At 31.3% G+C, this 12,423-nt stretch overlaps 1 protein-coding gene across 1 annotated transcript in view; it reads left to right on the top strand.

Annotated features, from left to right (window-relative positions):
- Nucleotides 1–12,423, top strand: part of ACVR2A (activin A receptor type 2A) — an 83,959-nt gene that overhangs the window by 45,852 nt on the left and 25,684 nt on the right. Inside the window, exons 2-4 of the mRNA XM_081261076.1 lie at nt 3,048–3,255; nt 5,783–5,892; nt 6,076–6,230. Coding sequence (XP_081117202.1) covers nt 3,048–3,255; nt 5,783–5,892; nt 6,076–6,230 — 473 coding nt within the window. The remainder of the gene's footprint in view (nt 1–3,047; nt 3,256–5,782; nt 5,893–6,075; nt 6,231–12,423) is intronic.

Consider the following 12,423-nt stretch of genomic DNA (forward strand, 5'->3'; position numbering starts at 1 on the left):
AGAGACAGAGAGAGAGAGAGAGAGAGAGAGAGATATGAAGTTTCAGAAAGTAGGACCTGCCATTAAAACCTAATACATGTAAATTATTTTGCCATCTTTTTAAAACCACACCTTTAATGTTACAATGTGAGCTTAAGAATATAAAAATATATATAATTTGGTTTATTTTATAAGTACCTCTTTATGTTTAGTGTTTAGTTAGAGGTGTGATAGCATAGAAACTGATTACAGATAAGCTTGAGGAGTAGTGGAGAGATTGTCATAGTTTTTTCCATAAGACATTTTCTCTCTACCTATATTTCGTATCAATGAAATGATAGTCTGCATCTAGAAAATCACTCAGAAATATTGTTTACCTGTAAAAAATAATTAGTATGAATACTTTTTAAATAAATAAAATGGCCATTAGCTTATCTTTTATCTAAATTTACTCTGTCTAAATTGATGTGACATTGGTGTTGCCCTCCTCCCTTCTAAATGGTAAAATCCTTTCAGAAAAATCCTCAAAATCCTTTTTAGTACAGTGCTCCAGGCAGCCACTCCTTGATTGGAATTAACACCAGAGTTGCAAAGGGCAGGGTTCTTTGTTCTTCATTTTTGTTTAATTTAAGGGGTATTACTGTGCCTCAGTGGAAACTTCTTTCATTAATTGAAGATAATTAAACAGTGGTATTTTAACACAAATGAAATGAATAAAATTCACAGGATACCCATCCCTAACAAAATAAACACAAGGCAAGTTAGCTGTACTGTTGTAATTAGGACATTGTTTTAAGACAGAGTAGCAGACCACACAATCTATGGGTCAAATGCAGCCTAAAGAAAGATTTTTACATTTTTAAATGATTGAAAAATTTTGAAAAAAAATTTTTAGATGCAAAAATTAGAAGAATTTTTATAGTGTTCATAAATAAAGTTTTATTGGAATACAACCACATTCATTCATTTACTGTCTGTGGATGCTCTTGTGCTTCACAAGCAGAGTTGAGTAGTTGCGACAGACCATATGGCCTGTAAAGCCTAAAATACTTACTGTCTGGACCTTTACAGAAAAAGTTTGCCATCTCTGTTTTAAGATAAAGTGTGGGCAGTAAATGATTGCTTTGGGGTTTTTTGGTAAAGGAGGAAACTTAGTTTGCTCATATTTTGAACAAGTTTCTGAAAAGGAATAACTTAGAAAATGGCTGTGTACAAGATAAGTAGTAGTATCAGTCCTTCTTTTGTAGACTGCAGTTGATAGTTACCAGCATAGTGTGCTGTCAGTTTATGCTATTATTTTTTCCATACTTGAGGGGAAAGTCTATGGCGCCATTACTACTCATAGATACTAGTGGCTTATAATTATATCTCTGTGATAATACATTTGTAGAGCAGCTCTTCTTAGGACTTCTTTAGGCTCTCAAAAACCTCAAAGAACTTTTTAAAAATGTGGGTTGTATCTGTTAATATTAATCATATTTGAAATGGAAGACAGAAAATTTTAAAATATTAATTTGTTTAAAAATAGTAATAAATCTGTTAGTAAAAGAACAGATCTTTATGAAAATATATTCCAAAACAAAGAGAAATTAGCAAGATATTTTTTCATGATTGTTTTAGTAGAAGATAACTGAACTCTTCTCTTTGTTAAGTTTGTTGTGATATTTTATTTTGAATGAAGTATATGAAGGAAATCTGGCCATACACAGATATATAGTTAGGAAAAGGAGTAATATTTTAATAATGTATTAGCTATTTGTGGATGCTTTTCTTTGATTCCATACCAAACTCAGGTAGTTTCTTTTCAATTTTATTTTCAAATCAGCTTTATTTAAATATAATTTATGATAGAATAAAATATATAGTTTTAGATATACAGTTCTTTTTTGTTGTTGTTTTTAAATGTATGGGCCTTTTTTGTTTATTTGTATGTGGTGTTGAGAATCGAATCCAGTGCCTCACACATGCTAGGCAAGTACTTTACCACTGAGCCACACAGCCTCAGCCCCTAGATACACAGTTCTATAAGTATAGTGACCCTTAAAGTAAAGTATGAGTTCACCTTTGTACTCCCCTCACAGATTATTTTGAGTATTTTAGTTACTTGCTTTCCCAGCTAAGATTAAACATAGTTTCTTAAAAGTTAGTTGGTTTGGTATCACTGATGAATTTTCCATCCCTTGATTTGTCTTACATATTGGATTTACTTATAAATGCTTTTGTAACAGTACCCATAATTCATTTAGAAAATATTGAGTCTCAACTATATAGACCTTCTAGAGATTAGTGCATTTCATTGTTCACTCTTTAAAGGAGACCTTTGGGGGCTGGGGTTGTAGCTCAGTGGTAGAGCGCTCGCCTCGCACATGAGAGACCCTGGGTTTGATCCTCAGCACCACAAAAAAATAAATAAACAAAAGAAAGATATTGTGTCCATGTATAACTAAAAATTATTGATAATATCACCACTGATCTTTTCAGAAAAAATTTTAAGTATTGGGAAGATTTTAAAAATTTCAAAGTTCTTATTTTTGCCTGAAAACTCAAATTTTAGCATTTTCAATACACCCTGTCCATTTTTTTTTCTTGAGGTAACAGTTTTACTTGGTTTACTTTTAAGAACTTATCTGCCAGATACCCAAGTATGAATTTGTATATTGTACAGTCATACAAGGGCTTTTTCTTGAGGCAACCATTTTGCTTTGCTGTGCAGCAGAATTGTGTTTGCCTAGTTCCTATTTCGTCACAGGTATTGAAAAGAAGTCTATTTAATGATTGAAAATTAATACAGTTAATAGTATCTGCTGCTTTTCATCAAGGGTATTCTTAAATGAAATGAAACTGGCGTTGTCCAGAGAAATTTTGTGATGTCTGAGATTATTGTGGTTATTTTTATACTTAAAGTCCAGGGATTAACCTGGAAACATAAATCTAAAATTATAATACTGGGAAGACAGTAAATTTTGACATTTTAGGAATACCTGAAGTTGCTATCTTGGGAGACAAACTCTTCTTTTATAATGATAATATAATATGTTATAGTAAGTTGTTGTTTTATTATCTTATAGGTGCTATACTTGGTAGATCAGAAACTCAGGAGTGTCTTTTCTTTAATGCTAATTGGGAAAGAGACAGAACCAATCAAACTGGTGTTGAACCCTGTTATGGTGATAAAGATAAACGGCGACATTGTTTTGCTACCTGGAAGAATATTTCTGGTTCCATTGAAATAGTGAAACAAGGTTGTTGGCTGGATGATATCAACTGCTATGACAGGTGAGAACATACTTTATTTTCTTTGAAAGTGTTCAGTAATTTTCCTGCACCTGTTCCCCCTTTTGAAATAAGATCAGTGTATAGATTGTCACACGAATTTTTCTTGCTTTTTAAATATGGAATTTTGAAGACCATTATAATACGCTCTAATGACAAGATATGTATTTTAAAGTAATAAACATGGTATCTTTATGATGTTTTATTCTTGATATATTTTGAATATTATATCCAGTAGTGAGACCTCTTAAGGAAAAATCATTTCATTGCCCATGTCGGAATTATGAACCTGTATGCCAATTTTAAGGAAAAAGGACTTTTAAAATTGCTTCATAAGAGTATATCTGTTGAAAAATCTATCCTCAAGGAGACCTAACCTTAATTGTAGTATTTAATTTCCTTTCAGTTTTCTTCTTTATGTATTTGGAAGAAATTGATCTTATTACATCCCACCCTACTTTTTTTCTTGCTACATAGGCCTTTGTTCTTTACCCCAAGAGACATTTTAAGTTGACATTCAGAATTACAGCAGAATTAACATAGTTCTCTTAGGAAGCTACATTTTATTTAAAAGATCTTTTATAAATTGTTCAGCACTGGAACTAAAATATAGTGGTCATGTTATTGACTGCCTTTGATATTTCTCTAAGAAGTTGGGTAGATACTGAGCCACAGAATTTCCATTACAACAGAAAGTAAATGATGCCATTTATACTGAACCTGATATCTACTTTCAGGAGCATCAGTTGATTACCTGTGATCTCTGATCAGCTAGTCATATGTGACTAATAACAACATACATTGAATAAACCCTGAAAATTGGACTAGTTTCACATTTCATGACAAATTAAAGTGCAGTTATTTTGGTATATTTTTAGTGATTAGGGTATCCTTGTAAGTCTGAATTTTCCAAGGATTATTTGTTTTTACACTTAACATGTTTTAGCAGTATTTCTGATTATTAGTCTGTCTGCTACCAAAAGTAGTCAAGTGATATGACCTATTATGAAAGGTAAATAGGAGGGATTTGGGAAACTTTTTTTTAATTAGTTTAGATCAGAGATTTCTTTTTCGGGGGAGGTGGAGAGTAAAAACTGTTTCCTACCTAAAACCAGCATTTCAACATGTGAGACTCAATGTTGAAATGAGTCGTGAGCCATTCACTGAAAGTCTGTGGAGTGCTTCATTATTCAGTGCAAATACATGCTTTCTTAGAGTGATAACTACTACGCTAGCTTTGTTTGGGGAGACTAAATGCTAATAGAGAAGTTTGTGAGTTTTTTTAATGCTCTAAATCTGATTGAAAAAAATTTAGTAAGGATGGTAAGAGAAAAGAAGAAAGATTCAAGCAGTGTCCAAATGTGGAAGAAAATAAAGAAAAATGAAATTGGATGGCGAAAAGTAATTTTCTTGAACTAATTCAGCTAGGTATAATCATGTTAATCTCCTATAACTTGAGGTATGAATCTGAATATTAATTTTTAAACTTGTACATTTCTTCTTATACATTGTTAAAACTTAGATTTGTCTTTTTACTTTATACTAAATAGATATTAGTATAGATTATAATTTAAAATTTGATTTTGTTAAAACTATCTTCTTGAAATTTCTGGAACTTTTCCCTTAATAGTTAAATTTAACTTTATTTTTCTTACAGCCATCACAAAGATTCAGTTTATTTTAAAGGGTGATTCTTTTTTACTTAAATATATATAGCTATTTCTTGGTAGTTGATTAGGGGTTGTTCTAGAGGATGAATCCACGTCTTTTCAGTGACTTAGGTCCCATTGACTGCCTCCCCCTTTTCTTCTTAATTCCATCTAATTCTTAGCAATTTGAGTTACTAGGTCCTGTATGTATGTTATTGTATATTTGTTAACTACTTGATGCTTAACCCAGTCTTGCTCATTGTGTTCAGAAAACAAATCTATTACTATTAAAAATGACAATATTAATTCCCAAAGCTAGTTTGGATTTCTGATTTTGAAATATGCTTATACATGAGATATGAGCTTGTATAAATAGGTATGTGTATGTGTGTATACTTATTATTATTCCTTATTATACACATACATACACAGATTTATACGAAGTTTTTAGTTTTTAATATTCATAAAAATGGGAAAGCTATATTTCCAGTGAGCAAAAGCACTGCTAGCCTGAATTTTCTCATTGACTTATGTTGTTCTTCAAGCTTTTCTAATAATTAACAAAAGAAAGAAAAAAGATGCTTGACATAGATTATTTATTAAAAACTGTATTAAAGCACTGGTCTCAAGGAATTCATGTGAATGTCATAAATTCAGCTGTTTTTGTTTCTTTCCTGATGAGATTTAGTAATAGCAGTCTAGGATACTTTTGGCTTTTAGGAAATGATCATTAGTCTGTATAATAAATGTGTACCAATAAAATTTTTTTTAAAAAATGTGATTCTCAAATATTAATAAAAATCTTGAAGTTGAGTATAAGTGACACATTTATTATTTATCTCTGAGAATATTGATTTTGATTATTTCTCTTCTGTTTGTAGGACTGATTGTATAGAAAAAAAAGACAGTCCTGAAGTCTACTTTTGTTGCTGTGAGGGCAATATGTGTAATGAAAAATTTTCTTATTTTCCGGAGATGGAAGTCACACAGCGTAAGTTCATAGGGAAAATACATAAGATTTTTCAGCATGTAGACTGAAAACAAAGAATATTTGTGTTGATAGGATACTTCTATTTCTTCATATTCTATTTTTTTCAAATATTTGACACTATGATAAATATTGTAGAATTTTATAGACCAAATCTGAGTTGTTTTTTCCTTCCCCTTTCCACAGCCACTTCAAATCCAGTTGCACCTAAGCCACCCTATTACAACATTCTGCTCTATTCCTTGGTGCCACTTATGTTAATTGCGGGGATTGTCATATGTGCATTTTGGGTATACAGGCATCACAAGATGGCCTACCCTCCTGTACTTGTTCCAACTCAAGTAAGTTATTGCGCCATACTTTGTACTATTTAAAATTTTATATTTTAAAGAACTATTACTGTGCTAAAACTAAGCTAACAAATTATTTTCTTTTTGAGTTAATTTTTGAATGTTTATTGTCATGAGAACTACAGCTTATTTTACAAACATTAATTTGCTATGTTCTAAACTTTTCTCAAAAGTTAAGGTAGAGTAGAATGGGGGGTATTCCTATTCCTATTTTCTCTGTATAATTAATGTGTATGAATACCATTTTTTAAAAATTTGATTTTCAAATATTAATTTTGATTTTCAAATGTTCATTAATTAGAATGCAAGAATTTTGCTTTCATTCTAATATGTGTAAGTAGGAGGTACACCCTACTTTCTTCTTGAGGATTAATTAATGGTAGAGAAGAAGTGTCATCATAACCCTTTTTTTCTTTTCCAACCTCTTCTCTATTCTTAAATTTCTGGGCCTTTTTCAATACTATTGTCCAAACATTAGGATGGACCCAGGAAGATAACCAAGAAAGTATGAAAAAGAAGTATCATAATTTAGGAACATATCTTCATAAAAAGTGTTTTAGGGGGGAGAGGAGGAGCAGAAGAGCAACATTTTTCATCATGTGTTCATGTGTCACTGGTAGTTCAAAAAATTTTTTTTCCCCTACATACAAAGTACCTGTTGAAGACTAAAATCTTTTTTTTTTTTTTAACACTCTTGTTTCTTACTCATCTTACCCTAAATATTTCTTGAAATAGAGATGTGATTGGTAATCAGATTAAATGCATTACATTTTCCTCATTCTCTAACATGTAGGACAATTGACACTGGTCTAGTACCTTACAAGAACTTTTTATGGAGGTAATTTAATGTTATACAGGCCCAGGAAAGCTGAAAACTTTTGGTTATACTTGCTTGAGACATCTCTCTAAATTCTAGTTTTTATTGAGTTTCTTTTAACTCTTAAGATCAGATTACTATGGCCTTCTGGATCTCTTGGTTTAACTTTGTTTTTCTAATACCAGTAGGATTAATGGTTAAAACTTGATAGAAGAAAATGGTAAAGTCCTATAATTTAATGACCATAACAACTTCTTCCCTTTAAGCTTTATTTACATAACACACTTCTTTCTTAGTACTTGCAGCAATCTGTTAGTATTAGATCATTGATCTCCATAACCTTTGGAAGATATGTATATGGAGAAGTAAACCCAAAGGTAAAATAAAATACATTGTTCAATAAATTGGATAAACAATATTTTATGTAATATTATGTAATAAAACATAATGTTTTATGTATGTAAATAACTGAAAAATCTTAACTTTTAAACAGTAGTGGCTACATTTGGATTTATTAAAAATCATTTGTAAAAAGTGTTTTAAAGTAAAAAATTTTAGTACTTAATGTATATAATTTACTCCAGATAACCATAGGGTGCACTTTACCTTTGTCAGTAGAAACTTTAAAGTTTTGTTTTAGTACCTAAATTAAGAAGAGTATTCAATATTATAGTAGTTTTCTGAATTTACCATAGATTTGTGATGTGATGTAAATAAACTAGAACCCACATTTAAATAAATTTGTTAAGGTTTTTATAGAAAGAATTTTAAAAAGATAATGTAATCCTATATTAGTTTATATCCAATATAGATATAAAGTTGTAGTTAAGACGTTTTTTATAAAGGACTTGCTAATCTATATATCAGATCACTTTATTTAGAAATACTGATTAATTCAAGAGTTCCTTTTTTTAAAAAAGGAACAATGCATGGGGCATGGTGGAACAAGCCTATAACCCCAGCAGCTCAGGAGGCTGAGGCAGGAGGATTAAGATCTCAACGCCAGCCTCAGCAAAAGCAAGGTGCTCAGCAACTTAATGTCTCTAAATAAAATACAGAGGGTTGGGGATGTGGCTTAGTGGTTGTGTGCTCTGGGATTCAAGCCCAATATCTCCCCCTCCCCCCAAAAAAGGAAGATACCATAAGAACCTGGATCATATAAGAATATCTGTCTCTGAACCTTTTAGATATTTTTTGCAATTACTAATGTTATCGTACACATTTATTTAGTACTTGCATTGCTGTTATAAATTTATATGAATTGCAGAAAAAAAAGTAGAAATACAGATTTAGTGATATAGTAACCTGAAGAAAAATGCAAGATGAGCCTGACTTTATGCTTTCTTGCTGCATAAACCATGGAAAAGAGGCATTGCCATTGATGTGGAATTTCGCTTTCATCACCTCTCACTGTCTCTGAAACAGTATGGTTTACACAAACTGTAGTTCTGTAAGAGTGTTCAGTAGCCATCCTGTGACAAAAGGGTTACCTTTTATTTAAAAATAATTAATGATAATTTGATTTACATAAGATATAAATGTGTGTTCTGGGGTGCCATTATATTATACATAAATACATAAATCATAATATAAAAAGCATATAAAGAAAAAGTTTTTCAATAACTTCCAGATTGCAATACTAGTGTATAAAGATTATATTTGGGATTTGTTAGAAAATATAATTTCCTGGATGATACCCTGGAAAATATGGAATGTGGTCTGTGAAATTATTTTTTCAGTAAGTTTCCCAGGTGAATCTTGTGACCAGCCAGATATGGAAAGCACTTATTTAATCTTACTTCACAGGACCAAATATGTAGTGTAAGTTACAATTTTATAGATAGAGAAATTGAGACAGCAAAACTCACAAGTGTTAGAGTTGGAATGTGAACCAAGAACCCTCTGACACTGAAGCTTTGTTTCTATTGCTGATTCAGTTCTGCTTGTCTTTAGAAAGCAGATGCTTCTGGTATTTCACATAATTCAACATCTCCTGCCATCTCAGAATCATTCTATAGGATAAATTATTTTTCTACTTTTGGATATTGAATAGTTTGTCTAACTACCAAAACAAGCAGTAACATTATCTCACATTAACATTATCTTAAAGGACAAAACAAGCCCCCCCCCCCCCCCCGAGAGAGAGAGAGAGAGAGAGAGAGAGAGAGAGAGAGAGAGAGAGAGAGAAAGGTGTTTTCCATTTAAAAAATTGTTTTAGGGCCTGGAATTGTGGCTCACAGGGAGAGTGCTTGCCTCGCATGTGTGCGGCACTGGGTTCGATCCTCAGCACTACATAAAAATAAAATATATTGTGTCTACCTATAATTAAAAAATATTTAAAAAATAAAATAAAAAATTGTTTTAGCATTGGGCTTGGTAGCAGAGGCCTATAATCCCAGTGGCTCAGGAGGCTGAGGCAGGAGGATTATGAGTTCAAAGCCAGCCTCAGCAATTTAGTGAGGGCCAAAACAACTCAGCAAGACTCTGTCTCTAAATAAAATACTAAAAAGGGTTGAGGATGTGGCTCAGTGGTTAAGTGTCCTTGGGTTCAAAGTTCAAACCCTGTTGGAAAATAGTCCCCAAAATGACTATTTTGAAGGGTTAAGAGGTAGGTAGGAGAGGAATACTGAATGTATGGTATTAAGGTGTCTTTATGAATTTTACCCCACATTCATGTATATCCAGTGTAATTTTAAGACTAGTTGAGAAAAGATTTTAACATTTTTGCCATGGATTATTGGAGTATTCTTCTTCCAAATTCTTTAAATGTATTACAACAATGACCAAATTTGTTATTACTTTCTTAGGGAAATTTCTCAAATCCTTGGTTAGCGAAATGAGATTGATCAAATTATGTGCATGTGTGAATATGATATAATGAATCCCACTATTACATATAATTATACCAATAAAAATATCTTGGCTAAAGACTATTTTGTGAATAAAGTAGTCTGTTGTTAGGAATTGGTGGCATCATAATTAATAAAACTGTTCTGATATTTAAATGGTAGGATTCTTTAAGACATCAGGTTGTTTAGATTTTTTTTTTCTGGTTTCATTAGTATTTTTATCTTGAAGAAGTGATACAGGGATATAAATACTTTAAAACATGGTTCTTTTAATTATGATTTTTAGTAACCAACAAAAATCATTCTAAAACAAATCTAGCATAATTAAAAGAACAGAAAAAGCATTTTGTTATTTTTTAAAAAAATTGAAGCCATGCTTCTTTATGATGGATAACTACTGTTGTTTCTACCACTATTTAATTTCTTCCCAATTACACTGGATGAAAGCCCTGTAGACAACTATTTCTGACTTTGGCCTTGTCGTTTATTAAATCCTGTTCCTTCACCTTTTTCTTCCTTACTGATCCTATTGTGGTTCAGGACATTTTTACATCTGTGGTTGTGATTAATTCTGTATCTTATAGTTGGTTTTCTTGTTTTCATTTCTCTTCCTTCATCTGTACTATTGTTAGAATAGCATTTTACATGTTTGATTATGTTGTTTCTGTGTTTAAAAATATTTGATATCGCCCAGTGATCCACTATAAAGGATATAAAATTTGAGCATAACATGTGTCTTGTACGCTGCCTTGTGGTTCTTTCTTCCCACTACACCATAGAACATTCATCCTGTGTATCTGAATTGTTTTGATTATTTACCATCCTTGAAAAAATTGACAAAATAGTGGTCAAGTCATTTTCTGTTTTCTGCAATTCGGATGAATTATGTTGGGAAGGGCTTATAGCAATTTGTGTTCATATTCCATTCTTCTGTTAGATTGTAAGCTCCTTAAAGACTGAGTATATATTGTAATTACTGCTATATTTTACACAGGTGTTTGTGTGTAATCACCATTCTGTAAGTGCTGAATTAGTGAATTGAATTTGTTGTTTGTAGAGTTATACCAAGATGTTAATAAAATATTCCAGTTTTTTTTCTTCAATTGTACGTTTTGTGCTTTAGGATTTTGCCTTGAGATAAATCTTGAGGTCATATTTTTGGAGGGATTTTAAAGAAGTTGAAATATTCCAGCTTTTATAAGAGAACGAGACTGAAACTTTCTGTCAATTTGTGTTATCCAGGTTACTTTTTTTTTTTTTTTTTTTTTGTCTGTGCCGAAACTATCTTTCCACATATAGGAAGCTGCTCTTATAAAATATAGTGAGTAAACTGAATGTAAAAATATAAAACTGTTTGCATTGCTTTCATGACTATATGTGAGTTTAAGTTTCCTGCTTATAAGATTTATATTTGTGCTAATAAAAAACACCACTTGATAAGAAAATTAACTTTAGGGGCTAGAAATGATCCCCTTTTAACAGGGTATGATGTTAGCCACTTGTTCATTTTTTTAAGGTTATATAATTAGCACTTTATTATTTCAGAGTTAATAGTTATAAAAATGATACCAGTTTCTTTAGTCCTTGCATCATGACATTTAAATAGGTCTTAGTTTGATAAGAAGTAAGGACCTTCTGATGTTTGGGATCCCTGAGTTGGACTGGAAAATAATCCTGTTGACCTTAATATTAAAGTAATAATAGGTTGTCATTTTATGCTATGCCAAATTAGTACCCACTGAGAAACTAAGTTATCTGTGAAAGTACTTTGTAGAAGTTTTTCTCTTGATAATGGGTCTCTGTTTGGATCCATTTAGAATTAATAAGACATGGAATGGGTAGGATAACATTTGTTAAGTCAATTTGGAAAAATATGCTGTTTCCTTATTTGGGAGGATGCAGGGGAAATATATTAAATTTTATTTTATTACAAAATAGTTATTATAGTATCCATAGAAGCACATCTTGAAGTCATAAGTTGATGCTAAATGGTTGGAGTTAATTAATACATATCTATTCTCTTGCCTTTTCTTTCTTTTGCCTTCTCCCTCTCTTTTAAAACTCTCTTTTACTTAAAGTACTACTTATTAATACATGTTTGTTGTATCAAGATAAATTATTTAGAAAGAGGTGTGTAAAAAAAGCGAATGATTTGCTCCTCCTTTTTCCCCTTTCTCTCACTTTCCTGAAAATAATCAGTTTATAAAACAGCTTGGTGAATATCCTTCTGTACCTTTCTGTAACCTCACTTGAGAATATAGTTTATTCCTCTTTTATCAATTATAAAGTATTTTTCTAAAATTGAATTATTTTAACAGTATACAGAAGATATATTTTCAGTTTGTTATGGGTAATCTATCTCATTTGATTAAATGATGTATTTTTAAGTGAGATTTAGTGGAGTGTTTTGGTATGCTCAGGAAATATCAAAACTGTGTGTGTGTGTGTGTGTGTGAGAGAGAGAGAGAGAGAGAGAGAGAGAAACGGTGTACATTTAAGGTGCACAATGTGATATTTT

The sequence above is a fragment of the Spermophilus citellus genome, assembly GCF_964194105.1.
Source record: "Spermophilus citellus genome assembly, chromosome: 11".
Lineage (NCBI taxonomy): Eukaryota > Metazoa > Chordata > Mammalia > Rodentia > Sciuridae > Spermophilus > Spermophilus citellus.